The sequence below is a fragment of the Glycine soja genome, chromosome 10 (genome assembly GCF_004193775.1).
Source record: "Glycine soja cultivar W05 chromosome 10, ASM419377v2, whole genome shotgun sequence".
In the NCBI taxonomy this organism is placed as follows: Eukaryota; Viridiplantae; Streptophyta; class Magnoliopsida; order Fabales; family Fabaceae; genus Glycine; species Glycine soja.
This window is the reverse complement of record NC_041011.1, coordinates 13373251-13398372: the sequence shown is the minus strand read 5'-3', so window position 1 is coordinate 13398372 and position 25122 is coordinate 13373251. Positions and strand designations below refer to the sequence as shown.

Below are 25122 nucleotides of genomic sequence, written 5' to 3'. Positions count from 1 at the left end.
TCCTTAATAGGGTGCCAAGTAAAGCAGTTAATAAAACCCCTTATGAACTTTGGACTGGTAAAAGGCCAAGCATTAAACATTTGCACATTTGGGGTTGTCCAGCTGAGGCACGACCTTATAGGCCATATGAAAGAAAGCTGGACTCTAGAACAATTAGCTGCTATTTTGTTGGCTATGTTGAACGCTCTCGGGGCTATAAATTTTACAATCCCACCTTAAGATCCTTTTTCGAGATGGGAAATGCAAGATTTCTTGAGGGAGTTGAGTTTGGGAAGGAAGAGAACATAAGAAATGTTGTCTTTGAGGAAGAACCTATTATTTACAGTGATCAAGTCCTCGTACCTATTACTGTTCAAGACACAACTCCAGTAATAGAAGACAATGTTCAAACTATTGACATTGTTCCAGAACAAGACAACAATGAGGTTCTCCCTCAAATACCTTAAGAGCAACCTTAACAACCTCAAGAAATGCCATTAAGGAGGTCCATTAGAGAGAGGAGAAATGCAATCTCAAATGATTATATTATATTTCTCCAAGAACATGAGGATGGTGTTGGTTTAACAGAGGATGATCCAATCAACTTCTGTCAAACTATGCACAGTTCTAACTCTCAAAATTGGATTGACACCATGAAAGATGAGATGAAGTCTATGAATGATAATGAATTTTGGGATCTAGTCGAGTTGCCTGAAGGTGTGAAAGCTATTGGTTGTAAATGGATATTTAAAACCAAGAAGGATTCAAAGGGTAATATCGAGAGATATAAGGCTCGTCTAGTTGCTAAAGACTTTACTCAGAAGAAAGATATTGACTATAAAGAAATCTTTTCTCCAGTATCTTCAATGGATTCTTTTGGTTAAATTGTGTAATTTTAAGACCTCCCATTGTTATATTAATTTGTCTTGTATTTTTTGGTTAAATTGATTGAAACAACATGTTTCCAAAGTAACCTTTTTTGCGTAAGTTAATTTGATTGAATTTACATGGATGTTGCATGAAATTATTCATGTGAAGTGTGCTCGGCCCAAAGGAAGACACAATTTAACAGAATAATTACATGCTTGCAATGGTAAACGTGTGGTGATTATAAATAGTGTGATTTTCCATGTGAATAATGAAATGTTCAACGACACTCATTATTTGACCGGAATAATCATCATATAAGATTTCCATGTGATCAATGGAATGTCCAAAGACAACCTTTGTTTGACGAGACTTATCACCAATGTTTGATTAATGCGTTGAGAGTACCACTTACAGTTAGTCTTTTTCAATCCAAAGATTGAGGATTAATGGTGCGTTATGTATCTTGTTTAGTTCTTGAAATTTACCATAAAGATTATTTGTGCATTACATGTTTATTGTTCTCTTCTTTAATTGTTGTTGTTGTTACTACTATGGTTTAAATTACTCATATGTGAATCCCAAATCTGCATGTATAAAATTTAGAGTTTGAAATTATTTTTGAGGGAGTCCTAAGGTGATATATGAGTAACCTTGGTATGCAACACTAGAAAGTAGTAAAGTGCATTATGCATTAATTGAAGAGAACAAGGAACTACATGTTTTCATATCAAAAGTCTAGAAGTTTAGAGATCATTGGGTATTATGACGTCGATTATTTTAGAATGTCTTAATAGCAATCACTTCACATAAGGATTCACATTTGACCATGTTGGTGGAGTTAATATTTTACTATGAGACATTATACAAGAATTTATGATTGCTAAATTATTGTAACTGGCTTGTCTGTTGCCGCCAACATTAAGTAGCCATCAGGTGTTTATTGAGATAATATCTTAGCGGTCTTGTTAAGGATTCTACTAAGTAAAAGTTTTTTTTTGGTTGACATAAATTATTTGGTTATTGAATAAAGAATTTAGAAAATACATATTTGTATAGAACATATAGGAGCTCATTCCATGCTAGCTGATCCACTTAATAAAGGTATGACACTAAATTTTTTTTCACGAGCACACTGCTCATATGGGTATAATTCCTGACAGTACCTTAGTTTAGTGGGAGTCTTACTTATATTCTATATCTTACGGTTTACAAACATTTTGTAGATGCAAATGCCTTTGGTGTTTTGATGATGATCATGATGATATGATGCAATTAATGCAAATGGGCTTTTCAAGTTTAAAATTCAAGATAATACTTCAAGAATACAAGTCACAACATCAAGAAGATCACTAGTATATTAGGAAGGGAATTCCTAATTGAATTAGCAAAAGGTTTGGCCAAGTAATTTAAATTAAAAAGTGTTTTTCAAAGGATTTACTCTCTGGTAATCGATTACCAGTGGCCAAATATGTTTTACAACAGCTACTAAAAATTTGAATTCAAATTTTAGACTGTGTAATCGATTACACAATTTTGGTAATCGATTACCAGCAGTTAATAAACATTTTAATTCAAATTTTAAAAGCTGTAATCGATTACACAAATCCTGTAATCGATTACCAGACAAGATTTTCAGAAAAATCTTTCTAAGAGTCACAACTTCTCAAAGGTTTTTTTCATGACCACCAATGGTCTATATATATGTGACTTATAACACGAATTTGCTCAGAGTTTTTCAGAACAACAAGTGTTTATACTCTCAAAGAGAAAAATCATTTTATCCTCTTAAGAATTCCTTGGACAATTCAATTGCAATTCATTAAGGAATTATTTGAGTGCTCAATCTGTAAAATCTATCTCTTTCTAGAGAGATTCATTCTTCTTCTTCTTCTAAATCTCTAAGGGATTAAGAGACCGAGGGTCTCTTGTTGTAAAAGAATTCTAAACACAAAGGAAGGATTGTCCTTGTGTGTTTAGAACTTGTAAAAGGAATTTACAAGATAGTGGAACTCTCAAGCGGGTTGCTTGGGGACTGGACGTAGGCACAAGAGTGTGGCCGAACCAGTATAAATCTGAGTTTGCACTTTCTTTTCCCTTAAACTCCTTTGTTTATTATTGCTTTATATTCATATTCAAATTGTTTTATTTGAATCAATATTTAAGAAGTTCATTGTTAAGGGAATTTATAACTTGAATAGAAAGTGAAATAAATTTTTAATTAGGGAAGTAGTTTGGAATATCTTAATTCAACGCCCCTCTTCTTAAGATATTTGAGGCCACTTGTCTAACAAGTGGTATCAGAGCTTCATTCTTGTATAAAGTTTAGAAGCTTCAAGAAAAAGATGGCCTCAGCAAACTCCTTATTTCCAGAAGGGAATTCTATCAATAGACCTCCAATCTTTAATGGAGAGGGTTACCACTACTGGAAAACCCGAATGCAAATTTTTATAGAGGCAATAGACCTAAATATTTGGGAAGCCATAGAAATAGGGCCTTATATACCCACCACAGTAGAAAGAGTTACAATATATGGTAGTTCATCAAGTGAAAGCATTACAATAGAAAAACCTAGAGATAGATGGTCTGAAGAGGATAGAAAACGAGTACAATACAATTTAAAAGCCAAAAACATAATAACATCTGCCCTGGGAATGGATGAATATTTCAGGGTTTCAAATTGTAAGAGTGCTAAGGAAATGTGGGACACTCTTCGATTAACACATGAAGGAACTACAGATGTTAAAAGATCTAGGATAAATGCACTAACTCATGAGTATGAACTATTTAGAATGAATGCAAATGAAAATATTCAAAGCATGCAAAAGAGATTTACACATATAGTAAATAATCTAGCAGCCTTAGGTAAAGAATTTCAAAATGAGGATCTCATAAACAAGGTGTTAAGATGTTTAAGTAGAGAATGGCAACCCAAAGTAACGGCCATTACTGAATCAAGAGATTTGTCTAATATGTCCCTTGCCACTTTATTTGGAAAGTTGCAGGAACACGAGATAGAATTATTGAGATTACACCAACATGAAGAAAATGACAAGAAAAAGAAAGGAATTTCTCTTAAAGCATCATCCTCAATTCAAGAAGAAAGTGATCAGGAAAATTATCCAGATGATGATGATGATCTAAGTCTTTTTGTAAAAAGATTCAACAAGTTTCTTAAAGTAAGAGGAAATCAGAGGTGACCCAATTTTAAATCAAAGAGAAGGACAAAAACTTCATCCTCTACTTTAAAATGCTTTGAATGTAATCAACCTGGACATCTGAGGGTTGATTGTCCCATCTTCAAGAAAAAGATGGAGAAATCTGAAAAGAAAAATCTTAGTGAAAAGAAATTGAAGAAAGCATACATCACATGGGATGAAAATGATATGAAATCTTCTGAAGATTCAGAAAATGAAGAGATAAATCTCTGTCTTATGGCTAAAAGTTATGAAAGTGATGAAGAGGTAACATCTTCAAATAACATATCTATTTCTTTTGATGAATTGCAAGAAGCATTTGCTAATCTGCATAAAGAGTCAATTAAACTTGCAAAGTTAGTTTCATCTTCAAAGAAAACAATTTCAAATTTAGAAAATGAAATTTCAAAATTAAACAAAGAATTAGATCTTCTTAGAAATGAAGTCTCAATTTCTAAAACAAATGAAAAAGTTAATATCACCACTATTTCTGACAAGAAAATATCAGATTCTTGTAGTTGTTGTGATAAATATGAAAAAGAAATTAAAGAGTTGAAAAATTCACTTGCAAAATTTTCTTATAGTAAATATAATTTAGATGTTATATTAAGTAAACAAAGATATGTGTCCAATAAGAATGGAATAGGGTATAAATCTGAAAAACAACAAAAGTTTCATAAAAACTTTTCTACTTCCACACAAAAATGTGATTCTAATTCTATCACTTGTTTTTACTGTGGAAGAAGAGGACATGGCATATCAACTTGCTACTTCAAGAAAAATTACAGTAACATTAAAATGATATGGGTCCCAAAAGGATCCTCAGTTTATACTAACATGCAAGGACCCAATAAAGTTTGGGTACCTAAGTCAAAAACTTGATTATGTAGGTGTCTTTGAGGAAGAAGTGGTACATAGATAGCGGATGCTCAAAACATATGACTGGAGATGCATCAAATTTTACACATATCTCTCCAAAGAAAAGCGGGCATGTAACATATGGTGACAACAACAAAGGTAGAATCCTTGGAGTTGGTAAAATAGGTACAAATTCTTCAAACTCCATTGAAAACGTTCTATTTGTTGAAGGCCTTAAGCACAACCTGCTTAGCGTTAGTCAATTATGCGACAAAGGCTATCTAGTATCATTTGATTCTCAGAAATGTCTTATAGAACATAAGCATGACATTAATATAAAGCATGTAGGACATAGAGTCAATAATGTTTACATGATAGACTTAAGCATAAAACTAGAAAACAATCATTGCTTTCTTAGCAAAGATGATGATCCATGGTTATGGCATAAAAGAATTGCTCACATAAACAGGGATCACTTAAATAAATTAATTTCAAAAGATTTAGTAGTTGGTTTGCCTAAATTGAAATTTGAAAAAGATAAACTATGTGATGCATGTCAAAAGGGCAAACAAACAAGAGTCTCATTCAAACCTAAAAATGTTGTTTCAACCACTCAACCCTTACAATTATTGCATATGGATTTATTTGGTCCGTCTAGAACCATGAGTTTTGGAGGAAATTACTATGCCCTAGTTATAGTTGATTATTTCTCTAGATATACTTGGACATTATTTATTACACATAAAAGTGATGCATTCCAAGCATTTAGAAAACTTGCTAAAGTCATACAAAACAAGAAAAATCTTAAGATTGAATCCATTAGAAGTGATCATGGGGGTGAGTTTGAAAACAAAGATTTTGAATTATTCTGTGATGAACATGGTATTGAACACAATTTTTCTGCACCTAGAACCCCTCAACAAAATGGAGTTGTTGAGAGGAAAAATAGGTCATTGGAAGAAATTGCTAGAACTTTATTAAATGATACTTCTCTTCCAAAGTATTTTTGGGCTGAAGCGGTCAATACTGCATGTTACATCATGAATAGGGCCTTAACAAGACCCATTTTAAAGAAAACCCCAAATGAGTTATATAATGGTAGAAAACCTAATATTTCTCATCTACATGTTTTTGGTTGCAAATGCTTTGTGCTCAATAATGGTAAAGATAATCTAGGAAAATTTGATGCAAAATCTGATGAAGGTATTTTTCTTGAATATTCATTACAAAGCAAAGCATATAGGATATATAATAAAAAACTATGAATATCGAGGAATCCATTCATGTTACCTTTGATGAATCTAACGCTATCTTGTCAAGAAAAAATATGCTAGATGATATTGCAGATTCTTTAGAACATATGAATATTCATGAACAAGATTCCAAAGGAAATGATAAAGGAAACAATGAAGATCCTCCAGAAGAAGTCAAATCCAATGATGAACTTCCAAGAGAATGGAAAGCTTCAAGAGATCATCCCCTCGATAACATTATTGGTGATATCTCAAAAGGGGTAACAACTAGACATTCTCTTAAATATTTATGCAATAATATGGCTTTTGTATCTATGATTGAACCTAAAAATATGAAAGAAGCCATAATAGATGATAACTGGATCATTGCCATGCAAGAAGAACTGAATCAATTTGAAAGAAACAATGTGTGAAAATTAGTAGAAAAACCTGAAAATTATCCTGTCATAGGAACAAAATGGGTTTTTAGAAATAAATTAGATGAACATGGTATAATTATTAGAAATAAAGCCAGGTTAGTAGCAAAAGGGTATAATCAAGAAGAAGGAATAGACTATGAAGAAACATATGCTCCTGTTGCAAGATTAGAAGCCATTAGAATGCTTTTGGCATATGCATCCATAATGGATTTTAAACTTTATCAAATGGATGTTAAGAGTGCTTTTCTAAATGGCTTAATTCAAGAAGAGGTATATGTTGAACAACCCCCTGGTTTTGAAATTCCGGATAAACCAAATCATGTTTATAAATTACAAAAGGCTCTTTATGGTTTGAAACAAGCCCCTAGGGCGTGGTATGAACGCTTAAGCAATTTTCTTCTAGAAAAAGAATTCTCTATAGGTAAAGTGGATACCACATTGTTCATAAAGAGAAAGCATAATGATATTTTGTTGGTTCAAATATATGTTGATGATATAATTTTTGGATCCACTAATGATTCATTGTGCAAGGAGTTTTCCCTTAATATGCAAAGTGAATTTGAAATGTCAATGATGGGAGAACTAAAGTACTTTCTGGGATTACAAATCAAGCAAACTCAAGAAGGTATATTCATCAATCAATCCAAGTACTGCAAGGAATTGATCAAAATATTTGGGATGGAAAGTGCAAAACACATGTCTACACCGATGAGCACTAGTTGTTACTTAGATAAAGATGATTCTGGTCAGTCTATAGACATAAAACAATATCGAGGTATGATCAGATCTCTTCTCTATTTATCTGCTAGTAGACCTGATATTATGTTTAGTGTATGCATGTGTGCTAGGTTTCAATCCAACCCCAAACAATCACATTTAAGTGCAGTAAAGAGAATCATGAGATATCTATTAGGTACAGTCAATTTAGGATTATGGTATCCTAAGAATTCAATATGTAACTTAATAGGATATTCTGATTCTAATTTTGCCGGATCTAAAACTGATAGAAAAAGCACAAGTGAAACTTGTCACTTCATTGGATCGGCTCTTGTCTCATGGCATAGTAAGAAACAAAACAATGTTGCTTTATCTACTGCTGAAGTGGAGTATATCTCTGCCGGTAGTTGTTGTGCACAGATTTTATGGATGAAGCAACAATTATCTGACTATGGCATCCTTCTTGATCGCATACCTATTAAGTGTGATAATACTAGTGCCATAAATCTATCCAAAAACCCAGTTCAACACTCTAGAACTAAACATATAGAGATTAGACACCATTTTCTTAGAGATCATGTCCTAAAGGGAGATTGTGTATTAGAGTTTGTTGATACTAAGAATCAACTTGCTGATATTTTCACAAAACCTCTCCCCAAGGAAGTATTCTTCTCTATTAGAAGAGAATTAGGCCTTTTAGATGTTAGAGATTTAGAAAAATAAGGATTGATTGATTAATTTACTCTTATGATTGATTGTTTATAGATTATTTTGATTGATCTTGTTTGAATTCTTGTTATTATGATAGAATTTATGATTTCTTGTGTATGTAATGATTAAATGATTGAATTAAGTGCATTAGTAGTGATAATTAATCATATCGGATGTGTTTTAGCATAAACATAGATATTCTCTGAAGAAACTAGCCTAGGATAGGCTCTGGTAATCGATTACCATCCAGTGTAATCGATTACACATGAACAGACAGCCTGTAATCGATTACCAGAAGGCTTATTGGTCCTGTAATCGATTACCAATCCCTGTAATCGATTACAACTCGTCCTCGTCTATAAATATGCACGAAATCAGAGCTGCTGTGCAGCCACGACCTCCTTTCACGTCTCCTCCATACCTAAAACTTCAAATCTTCGAATCTCACTCTATTCTTCACCAAATCACGTCCCGTAAAGCCCGATCTTCCTCTTTTTCACTCCTCTTTCACTTTCACCGATTAAAATCCACTAAAACTTCATCAAATGGCAGAGCCATCGAAGAAGAGAAAGGGATCATCCTCCACCGCCGCTGCTGCTGCCCATCGCCGCCACGGACCCTCTGAAGCATCCACAGCACCTATTCATCCTTCTTTGTCATCTCCAAGATCATCTACATTGTTTTCATTCGATGATCAGCGTCTACGGTACCTTTCTCAGTTTTCTTCTAGAATCATCTTAGACCCTAAGTATCTAGACGTCGAATTCTTTAATGATGAAACGTTTGATTGCTATCAAGTGTTTCAAAATTCTGGCCTTGTTAATTTCATGTCATTAAAATTGCCATATTATCCTGAACTTGTAAAGGTCTTCTACTGCAATTTAAAAATTCAGGATGGCATTATTATCTCTGAGGTGCATGGTATTCCTATGGTCATTGATCAGTCATTGTTCTTTTCTTTGACTCATTTACCCAGTCAAGGTGCACCTTTTGAGGGCACCATTGTTGATGACTGGAAATTTGATTATTCGAGTCATGATGCTCGCCGTATGGTCTGCAATGATCAGACTGAAATGACCGGTAGATTGCTGGTCGGGTCATTAACATTTGATAATCGCATCATGCACTATATAATTGTTAGAATTTTGCTTCCTCGGTCTTCAAATTTAGCATAGGCCTCTGAGGAGGATTTGATTCTTATGTGGGCTTTTCTTACCGGTCGTCAGATCGACTGGGCCCATTTGGTTCGGTACCGAATGCATAAGGCATTACGGGCCAATGCACCTCTCCCTTATCCACATTTGATTACTCTATTTTTGCGTCATTTTCAAATTCCACTTGATGATGAACCATTTGTTCAAGTCAAGCGTTCCTTTGCAATTGGTGCTGGTGCCGTGACTTCCTTTGGGTACCGTAAAGATCGGAATGGTCAATGGCTGAAGAAGGATGCACTCCCTCCTCAAGATGAACGTACTCCTTCCCCTCCTCCTCAGCGCGATGATTCAGCACACATGAATGAAGTCCTCTCCGAATTACGGGGTCTTCGTTCTTATGTTGGTGACCGTTTCAACTCATTAGATACACGTTTTGCCGGCATGGACATTCGCCTCACACAGCTTGAAGAGGATGTAGGTTACATTCGTCAGAGTTTCGATCTTCCACCACCACCTCCGCCTTCTTAGACTTTAGTTTCTAATTATATGTCTCTAATAAGCCGTGTATTTTGGCTATTCAGTTTCTTAGAGTTTCAATTATTATGTTAAGTACTTTATCTTGTAATATTTGGATTTCTGACTTTTATGCTTTGACATTATGTGGTTTCGAAGTTTTGAATTATTTGGATTCTGGTTTGGTTATTTCTTATTTGTGAGTTTGGTTGGTTATGCCTTATACTTTGATATTTATCTGTTTCTACTCCATTATTATATCTGTGTTGATTCCCGAGTACTTTGGCTTTTTGATGTTGCCAAAGGGGGAGAAAAATGGGTTGTAGAAAAGCTTAACAAACTTAGAAATCAAGTGATCATAAATTCCGAAACATAGGGGGAGTAAACGTAAGTTTTATATATATACAAATGTTTGTTTGTTGTTTGCTCTTGAATCTTGATTTCAGGACTTGTATTGTCATCATCAAAAAGGGGGAGATTGTAGATGCAAATGCCTTTGGTGTTTTGACGATGATCATGATGATATGATGCAATTAATGTAAATAGGCTTTTCAAGTTTAAAATTCAAGACAATACTTCAAGAATACAAGTCACAACATCAAGAAGATCACTAGTATATTAGGAAGGGAATTCCTAATTGAATTAGCAAAAGGTTTGGCCAAGTAATTTAAATTAAAAAGTATTTTTCAAAGGATTTACTCTCTGGTAATCGATTACCAGAGGATGTAATCGATTACCAGTGGCCAAATATGCTTTACAACAGCTACTAAAAATTTGAATTCAAATTTTAGACTGTGTAATCGATTACACAATTTTGGTAATCGATTACCAGCAGTTAATAAACGTTTTAATTCAAATTTTAAAAGCTGTAATCGATTACACAAATCCTGTAATCGATTACCAGACAAGATTTTCAGAAAAATCTTTCTAAGAGTCACAACTTCTCAAAGGTTTTTTTCATGACCACCAATGGTCTATATATATGTGACTTATAACACGAATTTGCTTAGATTTTTTCAGAACAACAAGTGTTTATCCTCTCAAAGAGCAAAATCATTTTATCCTCTTAAGAATTCCTTGGCCAATTCAATTGCAATTCATTAAGGAATTATTTGAGTGCTCAATCTGTAAAATCTATCTCTTTCTAGAGAGATTCATTCTTCTTCTTCTTCTAAATCTCTAAGGGATTAAGAGACCGATGGTCTCTTGTTGTAAAAGAATTCTAAACACAAAGGAAGGATTGTCCTTGTGTGTTTAGAACTTGTAAAAGGAATTTACAAGATAGTGGAACTCTCAAGCGGGTTGCTTGGGGATTGGACGTAGGCACAAGAGTGTGGCCGAACCAGTATAAATCTGAGTTTGCACTTTCTTTTGCCTTAAACTCCTTTGTTTATTATTGCTTTATATTCATATTCAAATTGTTTTATTTGAATCAATATTTAAGAAGTTCATTGTTAAGGGAATTTATAACTTGAATAAAAAGTGAAATAGATTTTTAATTAGGGAAGTAGTTTGGAATATCTTAATTCAACCCCCCTTCTTAAGATATCTGAGGCCACTTGTCTAACACATTTTGTTATTTGGATTTGTGGAAGCAATGTCTTCCAAGATTATTTTGATGATGCCAAAGAATCAAGATTTAAGCAAGTTCCAAAGAATCATGAGTCAAAAAGCTTCAAGAATCAAGTTTCAAAGAATCAAGATTTAAGAATAATCAAGTTTCAAGAATCAAGATTCAAGAATAATCAAGATCAAGATTCAAGAATCAAGAGAAGACTCTATCAAGATAAGTACTAAAAAAGTTTTTCAAAACATTGAGTAGCACAAGAAGTTTTCACAAAATCTTTTACCAAAGAGTTTTACTATCTGGTAATCGATTACCAGAAGGTAGTAATCGATTATCAGTAGTCAGCATTGTTTTTCAAACTGATTTACAAAGATGTAATCGATTACCATAATCATGTAATCGATTACCAATGTTTTAAAATGTTAGATTTCAATTTCAAGAGTCACAACTAGTGATAAAACATTTTCAAATCATTCTAAACTTGTGTAATCGATTACACAATACTTGTAATCGATTACCAGTGTTTCTAAACGTTTTGATTTTCAAATTTAAACATGAAGAGTCACATCTTTTGATATGTAATCGATTACTCTATAATGGTAATTGATTACCAGTGACTGATTTCGAAAAATAAATTTCCAAAAGTCACAATTCTTAAAGTGACTTGTTTCTGAAGATTTTTTCAAAAGTCACAACTTTTTAAGTGACTAGTTTTCAAAAGAGTCACAATTTTTAAAAGGTGACTAGTTTTAAAGAAATTGCCAAAGAGTCACAAACTTTAACTTCAGTCATCAAATGATTATAAATATGTGACCATGGCATGAATTTCAATAACGTTTTTTTACAAAACTTTCTGATTCATTTCTCTTCATCTTTCTAAAAGTTTTTGTTCAATACTTTCTCTTTCAAGAAAAGTTCATTGACCAAAAACTTGTGCTATTCTTTTTCTTCATTCCTTCTCCCTCTTGCCAAAAGAATTGAAGGATTAACCGCCTGAGTTCTTTTGTGTCTCCCTTCTCCCTCTTCCAAGAGAATTCAAAGGACTAATCACCTGAGAATTCTTTTGATTCTTCCATTCCCCTTAAATAAAATATTTCAAAGGACTAACTGCCTGAGATATCTTTTGTTTCCCCTTACAAAGATTCAAAGGACTAACCGCCTGAGAATTCTTTGTCCTAACACATTGGAGGGTACATCCTTTGTGGCACAAGTAGAGGGTACATCTACTTGGGTTGTTATACTGAGAACAAGAGAGGGTACATCTCTTGTGGATCAATTCAAGTGGAGGATACATCTACTTGGTTATTCAAAGAGAACAAGGGAGGGTACATCCCTTGTGGATCTTTGGCTTGTAAAGGATTTTACAAGGTTGAAAGAAATCTCAAGAACCGTTGGTTGCTTGGGGACTGGATGTAGGCACGGGTTGTGGCCGAACCAGTATAAATCTTGTGTTTGTCTTCTTCTTCCCTACACTCTTTAATTTCCATTGTGTACTTTTAATTGCCGCTTTTACTTTTGGTTAAGTTATTGTTTTTGTTCTTTACTTTCTTAACTTAGTAGTAAAAGCCTAATTGAATCTAGTAATATTAAGAAGGATAATTTTTAATTAGTCAAGACACATTAATAATTAATTCAACCCCCCCCCCCTTCTTAATTATTTCGAGGCCACTTGATCCAACAAGTGGTATCAGAGCAGGTTTCTTGAGAAAAGTTTCACAACTTCAAGATTCATGGCCTCCTCAAATTTTCTGTTTCTTGACGGAAACTCCATTCATAGGCCACCTATCTTTAATGGTGAGGGTTACCACTATTGGAAAACCTGAATACAAATATTTATTGAAGCCATAGATTTTAACATTTGGGAAGCAATAGAAATAGGACCTTATGTACCACCATAGTAGATGCAAGCACTAGCACAACAACAGAAAAACCTAGAGATAAATGGACTGAAGAAGATAGAAGAAGAATCCAATATAATCTTAAAGCCAAAACATTATTATGTCTGCCCTAGGAATAGATGAATATTTTAGAGTGTCAAACTGTTCAAATGCAAAGGAGATGTGGGATATGTTGGATCGAGTGGCCTCAGAATAATTAAGAAGGGGGGGTTGAATTAATTATTCCTAAACCTTTACTAATTAAAAAATTACTCTTCTAAGACTTTTACTAAACTGTTAAGAGAAAGAGGAGTAGAAGTGAAACTTAATAGAAAGTAAAAGCGGAAATTAAATGCACAGCGGAAAGTAAAAGAGTAGGGAAGAAGGAAACAAACACACAAGAGTTTTTATACTGGTTCGGCAACAACCCGTGCCTACATCCAGTCCCAAGTGACCTGCGGTCCTTGAGATTTCGTTCAACCTTGTAAAAATCCTTTTATAAGCAAAGATCCACAAGGGATGTACCCTCTCTTGTTCTCTTTGAACCTAGTGGATGTACCCTCCACTAGAACCGATCCACAAGAGATGTACCATCTCTTGTTCTCAGTCAAACCCAAGTAGATGTACCCTCTACTTGTACCACAAAGGATGTACCCTCCAATGTGTTAAGACAAAGATCTCAGGTTGTTAAACCTTTGATACTTTGTGAATGGGGATACAAAAGAATTCTCAGGCGGTTAGTCCTTTGAACACTTTTGTATTAAGGAATGGGAAGAATCAAAAGAATTCTCAGACTGTGTCGTTTTGAATTCTTTGACAAGGGAGAAGGGAGACACAAAAGAATTCAGGAGGTTAGTCCTTTGTTCTTTTGGAAAAGGGAGAAGAGAGACACAAAAAGAATTCAGGCGGTTAGTCCTTGGCGAATTCTTTTTGGCAAAGGGAGAAGAGAATGAAAAGATGAATAACACAAGTTTTCAAGGTTTAGAAAACCAGAAAACTTTAGAAATCTTTTGGTACAAAGAAGAAGAAGAAGTTTAAAGAGATTCAAGGCTTGTAAAGGATTGTATAAGATTGATTGGAAAAGTATTCAAGATTGAATGAATCAATTAATTGAAAATGCAAAACAAAGTCTTGGCTTTTATAGACTCTTCATGTCTGGTCAAGAAGACCATTTAGAAGACTTATAACTTTTAGAAAAACTTAAAACCAATTTGAAAAAGTCAAAACCTTTTTGAAGAGTTACATCTTTTGATTTATTCAGAAACAGTCACTGGTAATCGATTACCAAATTAGTGTAATCGATTACACAAAGCCTTTGTGTGAAAGGATGTGACTCTTCACATTTGAATTTGAATTTCAACGTTCAAAGGCACTGGTAATCGATTACCAAAACATTGTAATCAATTATAGCTTTTGAAAATAATTGGAACGTTGTAAATTCAATTTGAAAACTTTTTCAAAACAATTTTGCTACTAGTAATCGATTACAACAATCTGGTAATCGATTACCAGAGAGTAAAAACTCTTTGGTAAAAGGTTTTGTCAAAAACTCATGTGCTATTCAAAGTTTTGAAAAACTTTTTAATACTTATCTTGATTGAGTCTTCTCTTCATTCTTGAATCTTAAGTCTTGAATCTTGATCTTGATTCTTGAGACCTTGAACCTTGAATCTTGATTCTTGTCTCTAGACTTTCTTCTTGAGTCTTGAATTCTTCTTGATTCTTATCTTGAACTCTTGAATTGTTCTTGATTGATCTTTGATTTACTTGAGTTGTTCTTTGATTGATCTTTGAGCTTTTTTTGTCATCACCTATGTCATCATCTTTTGTTATCATCATTGTTATCATCAAAACACCTTTGAATCACCTTTGATTCACCATGAAGCTTTGCTTCTACAGGATACTCTCCAACTTACACATGAAGGCACCACTGATGTGAAAAGATCTAGAGTCAACACCCTTACACATGAATATGAATTATTTAGGATGAACACTAATGAGAACATCCAAAGCATGCAGAAAAGATTCACACACATAGTCAATCACCTTGCCTCCTTAGGAAAAACCTTTCCAAATGAAGATTTAATCAATAAAGTTCTAAGATGCTTAAGTAGGGAATGGCAGCCCAAGGTAATTGCTATTTCTGAAAGTAAAGATCTTTCCTCTATGTCTCTTGCACTCTTTTTGGCAAATTGCAAGATCATGAAATGGAACTTCAACGTCTCAACCAAAATGAATTAAATGAAGATAAACAAAAAAAATCATTTTTTTAGTATTCTATATCTATAGGATTTTGAAATGCTCACGGAGTAAGAGTCAAGATTCGGGGTTCATTAATTGACTATTTGACTTTCTTAGAGTCTTTTCCTAGGGAAGTAATTCCGGTTTAGATGTATGCATAGGGAAAGCCGTGTGCAATGAAAAATGCAAGCACGGTTTGGGGAGGGATTTTTTATTGTTTTATTCTTGAATTTGATTAAAGAATAAATTATCTACTTCATCCGACTAGTTCCGGGTTCGCCTCAATGCATTTTGTATTGATCTCTATAAAGAATAAAGTTTGGACTAGTTGGAAATAGACATGATTAAGATCACATTGTATGTAATTTCTATGCCACTTATTCATATTTGATTTATGTCATCGAGTATGAGTAACAGTGGTGATCATTGTGGCTTAGTCAAGCTAAATTGTGATAAAAACTGCAGTGGTTTCCTGTTGCTATATGAGATGGACCAGATTGTATAAAAAGAGTCTAAAAGTAAATAACATATGGTTGCACGCCTAAAGAATTTTGTGATATAAATGTCTAAGGTTAATATGAAACCCAAGTGGGAGATTGTTAGGAATTTTATAATTCCTAATTAATTAATATGGGCTACATATTATATTATAACATTTATATTAGTTATTTACATTTAAATGGGTTCAATATAAAGTGATCTATTTAAGTGAGCCCGTTAGACTGCCAACAGAAAATTGATATGGACTTAATGAGCAGAAACCAGTTTGGCCCATTAGGGGATAATGGGAATCCTAATAGGTTTAAAACATAAGACATGGTAATGGTCCCCAATACACTAAATCAATAAACAGTTTTTCCTCTCCCCATCTAAAGAGAAAACGAATGTCCCATAAGGAAGAAGGTGATTTGGTTGAGGAAGGTCATTAAACCAATTGTTCGTGACCGCTGTAAAATTTCGTTGCGTGTTAATCAAGCTCTATGGATCTAGGTATTCCTTAAAACCTTTTGATAATTTGACGTAATGTGTTTTAGTGCTCATTTGGTATTTTATAAGGTTTATTAAAAATTCCCAACAATGTGGACGTTTTAAGTGATGGGTGTGGACAAGACGAAATGGGAAACAAAGGTGCTTGAGAGAGACAGCATGGTAGGGAAGAGGAAGGAAGGGAATTATTTTGAATGGTTCAGGGAGTGCTGCTTGACAGTGAAATGGGTTTGGTTAGTGTGAAGTTGTGGGTTGAGTTGAGATTGAGTTACAAGGCGTTGTGGGTTATGAGTACGACAAGAAACATTTTACAAACAGTGTATCATATAATAATAATTTATCTCTTATCTCGTCGTTACGTTAAAATAAAATATTATGATTAAAATATTTTAAATTTAAATTTTATTTAATCATAAATTTTTTTAAAAAATTATTAAATAATAAATCAAATATCATTGAGATTTAATTTATATCAAGATCGTCGCCACAACTATTAATTATAAGATAGACCCTTCATATGCTTTCTCTCTCCCTAACTATAATATATTTTTAAAAAAATTATTTATTCCTTTTTATAAGATTATTTTCTAATTCCTAGATATATTAATTATTTTTTTCCTACATATTTTTAGTTAACAATTCTCTCAAAAAAATTAATAAAAAGTAAGTAAATAGATGGAGAGAGAATAAAAAAGTAATTTTAAAATGATTGATAAATTTAATGTGATAACTACTTTATAAGAGATATAGAGAGGATAAAAAGATAATTTTAAAATAATTGATAAATTTAATGTGATAACTACTTTATAAGAAATTTGAATTAATTGAAAGATTCTTATAATTAGAAACAGAATATATATATATATATATATATATATATATATATATATATATATATATATATATATATATATAACAATTAATTTTGAATTATGTCAGCTTTATTTCATCAAGTTCTTGACTTTTCAAACTTTATCTTTCTTTTACCTTATGACATAATAATATTATTAGCAATCTATCATAATAATTAGTTTGTAGTCACAACAACTTTTGCAATATGGTGGGACTACAAACATCACATACTGGTTGCCCCTAGTTAAAGATTGTGGTGCTATGGCTTCCAAAATTTTGGCTAAACTGAACACTCAAACGCCACAATATTTGCCTTGAGTATGTATATTCCTTTGCAATCTAATAAATGGACTTTGACTTTGGTATTGCTTCTCTGGAATTTGATCAAAATCAATAATTAATTCTCCTTGGAAACCGTAAGCACAGATAAAATGAATATTCTCCTCCAAACACAATTTATCCCAACACAGTGGCTATGTTCTTGTGTAACATAATCCTGCATGTGTTTTGGCGCTGTATGGAAAAAATAAGCGTAAGGAATATATGTGTATAAATGCTTTGAGTGGGGAAGCAAGTTCTGCTATGATGATATGCAGACATGCAAGGTTGTCAAAACTCCAGAGTCTTTAGAGTCTACACCTCCAAAGATTACATGTCTGAAAACTGAGCTGCCAAACTCATTCATGATCCATCCTCTAATCCGCCTCCATTATGAGGGTGAACATGCATATAGACAAGGTTTTGATGAGGCTGCAACAAGTTTCCTTTGGTAACTATAACATGCATTCTTAGGATAAAATAATGAGAACCAAACATGTTTTCAATTATTTCTGGCAATATCAAAAAAGATATCCAACGAATTTTAGTTATTAACCAAATATGTTCCATATATGCCCAGGAATGTCATTTCCATCCTTATACTCCTAGAAAAGGGAATGCAATATAATATCTTCCAATAAACACTACTTTAACAATCTTATCGTAGATCACTTCATGTGTGCAACACAAACCATAACAAAATTGTTCACCACACTTTTCAAATTTTCTGGTTTTCCAAGATCATGCTTCTTTCGTGATGTTGTGTCCTTATGATGTTGGAAGAATCTTTCATGGATCACCCATGACAAGGGTAATGCTTTCGAAGAGAGAGTAAAGGAGACAGCATCTTGAAAGAAGCATCATCTTGGAAACCAGGAAAATTGAAAATAGGTTCAGCTTGATGTATATATCCTCTTTAAATTCATCATCTATAATTACGTGCAAAGGTAATATTATCATTTAAATTTATCATTTAAGAAGTCCAACAAAAGTAATGCTATCATTTAAATTTTATCATCTGTAATACTAACTTGCAGCATCTGAAAAGCTTGTAACTGAAACAGAAAATAGAAAATCCGTAATGAAGTTAATGTAGAACACATCATGACATGTTTTCCGTAACCTACGGGGACCAAATGATCAGCAGAAATCTAGATAAGTCATTACGTCAGTGCATTGCTAGCCAAGTCAATTTGTGGCTAGGCCAATATGGTAAAAGACAAAACACTACAAAATAAGGATCAATATTTCTTGCTGCTGTAGTGCTGCAGTACTGTTGCCAGGATAACAATATCTATTGCTTTCCGATAGACATGGGAAAAAGATAAAAATACAAAATAAAGAAAATTAATAGTGACCCCATTAAAAAATTATAGTAGTTTGTTAAAAAAAAAATAATGAAAAAGAACCAACCATCTAAGTAGCATTCAATGAACAAAGCAACAAACTTCAACGATAGTTCAGTAATAGTTCGTTCAATGATTTTACAATCCGAATCAATCAATCACTTCATAGATTGAATGACCCCTGTAGTTAGTATACATAGTGATAAAGTAATATATTATATAAAAATAGCATACCAATTCTTCTTCCTTGCTGGCTGAATAAAATCCAGGTTTTCCAACTGGCTCTGACAAAATAGAGACAGGGAAAACCTGATGACTGTTGAGGCTGCTCAAATCATGGCTAATTGCTAATACTATATTTGTTATATACACTAATAGGCTAATTGCTACTGGTACCACCACCTTTGTAGATGTCCTTCAGAGCTCCATCTTCAACTGATTTGAATGCAGAGATACTGCATCGCAATTTATGTTGTTAAATTTAGATTCAAAAGTAATTTACCAGAATAAGAAAAAAAAATCAGATTCAGAATTGCCTGGCACCCTAAAAATTTAATAACAGCTCCGCAGTTGTATATGCATATTAATTCCTTTTGTGCAATTCATAACTTTCAATTGTAAGTTATTTATGAGTATTCCTCTCAGATTCGTTTATGCTTTTCTCAGCATCAATATGCTCCATGGAAAAGATAGACAGCTTCAATTCTTGTTTTTTTACGAAGCCCAATGCCAATTGAAGTAGGAATCATGATGAGATTAAATTAGACAATTTCTGTGGAATGTGTCTTTTGGGAGCAGATGTGTGCAATAGAAGCTTAACTCTGATCTACCTGAATTTGCCGATGAGTCATAACTCCAGAGTGAGTTTTCTGGAGTCATGTTAGTTTTGTCTTCTTCCCTCCCCCAAAGGGGTTGGTGGAATGCATCAAACTGCCACGGTTGCTGATATTGTTGTCTGTTTCCGTTCTGTGGGATTTCTGGCCACATGACAGGTGCAACTGTCGGAGGGAAGTTACAGTCCATTGGAGTCACTCCCTACAAGTTACCAGCAACAATTTTATCAGCAGAAGGAAATTAAAATAAAATCTGAGCATCAATGGAAAATGCTGAACTGGCTCTATTGTTTCATCCACAATAACACATGCCCTAGAGCCTATACGAGGTCCAACTGAACACATGAAAACACTAACTTCAAATCCATATATACCCCAGACCTTGATATAAGGATGGAGGTGTGAGGAATTCAAATACAATGAGCCAGAGAGTTGTAAATACTAATTAGGATACGCAATCAAGTGCAATAATCTATGTGTTCACAACTTCACATTGTTAATTCTCGTTCAGTGTCTACAGTTTTCATGATAAGTCGGTGGGATCTATCTAATATTTATTTCAGAAAAACGATAGATACATGATTAGAACATGACCTATCATGTACATAAGAGGATCCATAATCCATGTACTTCAGATTACTCCCCAACAAAGATGAGAAAAAAATTATACTTACTTCGGTAGCCAGTAAGCTGTCGAGGTTGAAATCAATTACTGGGTTAACTGCTGCCAGTTTCATTGATAATATCTGGAATCAGAATGTAAATCAATAAGAACAAAATCATAATGATGAAGATAACTCATTACAGCACTGCATTCCAACAAAAAGATTATGTGAAATCTTCCCAATTTTTAGATATCTTCATAATTGCAGTTCACTTGCAAAGCAAACTTACTTTGATAAAATATCATTACAAAGAAAAAGTTTATCATTTTATAACTTCTGAGCATATATATACATAACCAAGAAATGCACACTTTTAGGAGCATTCATCTTCAAGTCTCCAGTCCACATTAGGTAGATAGGAGTCAGACCTATTATTAGATGAAATCTAATTCCAAGTTTTTAGAAGGATGACACTTTATAATGCCGTATAGACAGTACAAAATAATAGGGCTATGATGACTTTTATACTTATACGTAAGCAATGTTTTGTTTGTTCTGATGACTGCTGTATTCCAGAAACTCACGGTATCTTTTAACAGGGCTGGGCTACATATCAATTTTGAGGGATCAGATAAAGATAGTGAATAAAGGAGCACCAGCCACTTCTTTTTCTAAAAGTTTTACGCACTATCCACCGTAATATTGAGAAATGTGAATCAGATTGCTTCTAATAACTTTATCCTTCTCATCGAGTCATTTTTGCCAAAACAATTGCCTAGAGTACAATATCAGTGATATGAAAGTATGACCTCCACTTCATTCTGTAGAGATTGCACATGGTTGATGATTTTATCTAGAACCAATGCCGTTCCTGATATCTGTATAGCAAACATTGTCATGTCAGCTATCTTTGACTTGCTAGATCAACTGTTTTGAGAAAAATAAGATACAATCTAAATGCATTAAAAAAATCCAACATGTATAGTAAATAAACATAAATAGGTCCATAGTAGCATTGACAAAATTGTGATCAAACATGTATAGTAAATCAGTAATTAAGTCAAAAGGAGGGAGATCAATTTGGGGTGACATCTTCAACCAGATTATTTTTCCCAAGTTGAGAAACATCCACAGCTAAAATTATTCAAAATAACACTTTAATATAATCAGAAAAGGGGCATGCAAATATCGTGTATGGTGGTTTCAGAAAATATTTAATGATTTTCATTTCTATCTTCATAAATAATTACAAAAATACCATTTTTTAAAATTTATATACAAATATTTGTTAAAACAAGTTTTTGTTATTTTCACTGTTTATTGTACAAAATTTTGAAAGGTGAAACAAGGTAAAAACGCTAAATTTTTGTAATTATTTATTCATAAAAACAAAAATATTTCTTTCCAAATCAGTCAGGCATAAATTTCTCTTCCAGCTAGCTCAACACAGACAGGTGGTGCAATTGAAGTTGAAGACTCTAGGAGAGTCTTGAGGTGTGTATCTAGCTTAAGGTTAGGCAGTGTTGTTAATGTTGATCATGTAGAATGTTCAAAGCCAGTTAGGTTTATCCGTTTGGTAGATGCACTGCAAAAGGAATGCTTTCTTTTTCACCCTATTTTCGCCATCCCATAAATGATTGATGGATACCAAACTCCTAAAGAAGATAGAACCATCACCGTCACAAAAATGGATTCATATTTCAATTGCATAGGGGACCCATGCACACTAGTCTCAATACACCCACCTATGTGTCTCCCAATTGTTAAAAAGGCAGAGTCCAGCTAAAATAAAAATCTCCTTCCCCTTTCGCCCCACATGCCCACCCTTCTGTCTCTTCACTAAGCCTTTCTGGCTGGAGAAAGAGACGAGGGGGGATCACCTTAATTGTCCTGAACAAACCATGACGCATATTTTTGTTTATCCTTTTCATTAAAACAACGACTAATTTATGGCCTAAAAAAATAAAAATAAAGAATCATTATGTTACTTTTGTGAAACCTTATTAATTGTCTTGATGTCGATTTTTGTACAGGTCATGAACAGCTTCTTTCACATTGACGTCCAAAATTCAGAGTCAGAAACCAGTTGAGGGAGGAAGGGCTTGCTATTACTTACCTCAAACTCTATGCAACATCACCCCAATATACAAGGCTAGGAGTGTGTTTGAATTTCAGTTGATAACCTATAAATTACGGCTTGCCAAGATCATGATTTGGGATTTTCTTTAATGAGAAACCAAACACAATTATCTCAATATGCACTTAAGAGTGTTAACACCGCACACTCCAATAACTCTTTCTAACAAACCATTTACTGTTTTAACGCTATTAAAATTTATCAAAGAAAACTATAAAATCATCAATGACTCATTAAATTCGTCCAAAAAAAATAATGACTCATTAAATATACAAAATTTTGTAATTTTTAAAAAATTTCAAACAACTAAAGAAGTATGTTTAGAGAGTTTGTTACTAAGGTGATAATTTTCTATTTTTATTTTCTGAAAACTAAAATTTTTAAGATTTAAAAAACATGTTTATTTTGATTTACAAAACAAATATTTATGTTGTTTTCATTGCGTTTTTACTTTTTTTTTATAAAAGATTGAAAACAAAATTATAGAAACTCTTTCATTTAATTTTTTCAAGTCAATTTTAAACATAAGCTAATTTTAACTTATTAAAAAATCTTATTCATTTTACTTTTTCATCTTCTCCTCTTGGAAATATCTATTAAAAAGTTTATTCAAATAATTCTTAAATAGAAGAACAAGATTGGAATGGCAAAGGCTTTATTTATTTATTTATTTATTTATTTTTGTGGTGTAATGGAATGACGGAGATAACCTTGAAACAGTCTTGTTAAGTACGTTACGAGTTGTAACCGATTCAAAAAGCAACAGCAGAGAGAGAAGGGGGGTGTAAAGTTACGAAAATGCCATGTTCCCACTCCCAGTGGAAATGAGCACTTTCCTTGGTACAAAAGCATGCACTTTTTTTAGGTGAAAAGGTGACAATGACACACACAACTCAGTTTACAAAACCTCATAATCCCCGGACATAATTGCACTTTTAGGAGACAAATCAGACAGATAATCATGGCATAATCATTATATTTGTACAAATCACAATTAATTAACTCTATAAAAGAAGAAAAGGGACCAACCTTGTTGCAACCCGGGACCAGCTCTTGTAAAAGCTTCATCCGAGCATTTATCTTCTCTCTCCTAGCCTACAACACAATTAAACAGAAAATAAATAGATAAAAAGTAATAATTTTTTTAACTCAAAAGTAATAATATTTTAAAAATATTCAACTTAACTTTTTGACATAATATTCAACTTAACTTTTTATTGCTTATAAATAACTGTGATTAAAATAATTAATCAGTGGTTAATTAAACAGGTTACCCTTTCTGCTAAGCTATGGCTATCAGTGGCTTGACCTCGACGAACTCGAACGTGAACGTACGGAAGCTTCTCGCCGTCGCCGGAACTCTCGTCGGCGGCGGCGGCGACGCTCTTGCTCTTCCTCGATGATGCTTTAACCTGCGTTTCACGGAATCATTATTCAATTTCGCCTAAGGTAAATCGAAACCCTAATTTTCGGTCGCGATTGAATTGCGAGGCGTGCGTTTACCTTCTTCTCTCGCTCCTTCCGCTTCGCGGTCTTCGGATTCTTGTTCTCCATGGCGAGATCGGAGACGGAGCCGCCGCCTCCGCCGCCGTGAGTGGAGCTCGGGTTGGAATCGGTCTCCGGCAGCTCGCGCTTCACCTCCGGCGAGTTCGAGTTCGAGTTGGAGTTCTGGCCGGCGAAGACGGAGAACCTGGCGGCGCGTTCGATCAGCGCGGCGTTGGAGGGGAAGGTGAGGTTGGCGGTGGCGGCGGATGCGGAGGCGGTGAAGGAAGGTGAGGTTGGCGGATGCGGTGGCGGTGGCGTTGGAGGTTTCGGACTGTGGCGCAGCGGTTTTCTGGCGCGCTCAGGCGAGTGGAGGAGCTCGACGGCCTGCGTCGACGGAAGCTCGAGCAACGCCTTGAAGGAATTGACGGTTTCCGGCGCCGGAGCAGCCATGAGGCCTTGGATTTCCTCGTTGAACTGAATGGCTTCGAGAGTGGTTTGCTCCATGATCCAATTGAACCAAACCGAACCGGACTGTAGGAACTGTAGAGAAAACGAAACACACACTAGAATTGGTTGTTTTTTAAGTTCTTAAAGAGTATTCTTTTCCTTTCAGTGTTGCAATGCTAAAGTGATGAATTGTGAGAGAAAGACAAAGAGAAAGGAAAATGGAAAGGAAATGAGAGGAATGTGTTTGGGAGTGATATAAAAAAGGGAAGTGGGTTTTAATGGCGGTCAATGTTTTCTTTTTTCTCTCTCTCTGTTTTCTCTCTCTATGTTTTCTTTCTCTCTCAGTTCAATTTGGCTGTCTTGTGTGTGTGTGTGTTTCTGTGATTGTATCTGTGAGTGTGAGATTGCTTCTCCGCCATTTCAAGTACTACGAAAGCAACGTCGCTACGCTACTACGGTTTAGGGTCTAGTAGTCTTCTATCTTTCTAGCTTTTTTTTTTTTTCTCAATTATTTATACGGGTATTTTGGTGCGGTTTGTAAGTAACGGTATTGTTGAATAAGGGGTTTGTAACTTGAGAATCGGATTTTCTTTTGGTATAACCAGAGAAGTATAAGAGTAATTATTTCACATTCAACCAATTTTTTCTTACCGGTTGACCTTGGAAATAAAGTGATATTTATAGTTACAATTTTATGTTAAGTGTGTATCAAATCTAAACTTTGGTCAAGGGACTCGAATGTTGAACCAGTGTCAACAC

General features: G+C 34.0%; 1 protein-coding gene across 2 annotated transcripts; it reads right to left on the bottom strand.

Moving 5' to 3' along the window:
- Positions 1-18857: 18857 nt before the first annotated feature.
- LOC114372376 (transcription factor bHLH48-like) lies at positions 18858-24851 on the bottom strand. 2 transcript variants are annotated; one of them, XM_028329888.1, is made up of 7 exons: positions 23935-24850; positions 23706-23843; positions 23461-23526; positions 21104-21172; positions 20364-20435; positions 19687-19891; positions 18858-19311 (listed from the first exon to the last, which is right to left on the bottom strand). In XM_028329888.1, the coding sequence occupies exons 1-7, from the start codon at positions 24418-24420 to the stop codon at positions 19274-19276; spliced, it is 1074 nt and encodes a 357-aa protein (XP_028185689.1). In that variant the 5' UTR covers positions 24421-24850; the 3' UTR covers positions 18858-19273. The 2 variants fall into 2 exon arrangements, with proteins under 2 accessions (XP_028185689.1, XP_028185690.1); XM_028329889.1 differs by lacking the exon at positions 21104-21172 and having other exon boundaries at positions 23935-24851.
- Between the last annotated feature and the right edge of the window lie 271 nt (positions 24852-25122).

Bases quoted from the DNA above. Each gene is read 5' to 3' on its own strand.
- LOC114372376 (XM_028329888.1), bottom strand. From the start codon at position 24,420: ATGGAGCAAACCACTCTCGAAGCCATTCAGTTCAACGAGGAAATCCAA. The intron at 23,527-23,705 runs GTAACCTGTTTA...ATTGTGTTGTAG, and splicing joins GCCATAGCTTAGCAGAAAGG to GCTAGGAGAGAGAAGATAAA. The intron at 19,892-20,363 runs GTAAGTATAATT...GGTAACTTGTAG, and splicing joins ACAGCTTACTGGCTACCGAA to GGAGTGACTCCAATGGACTG.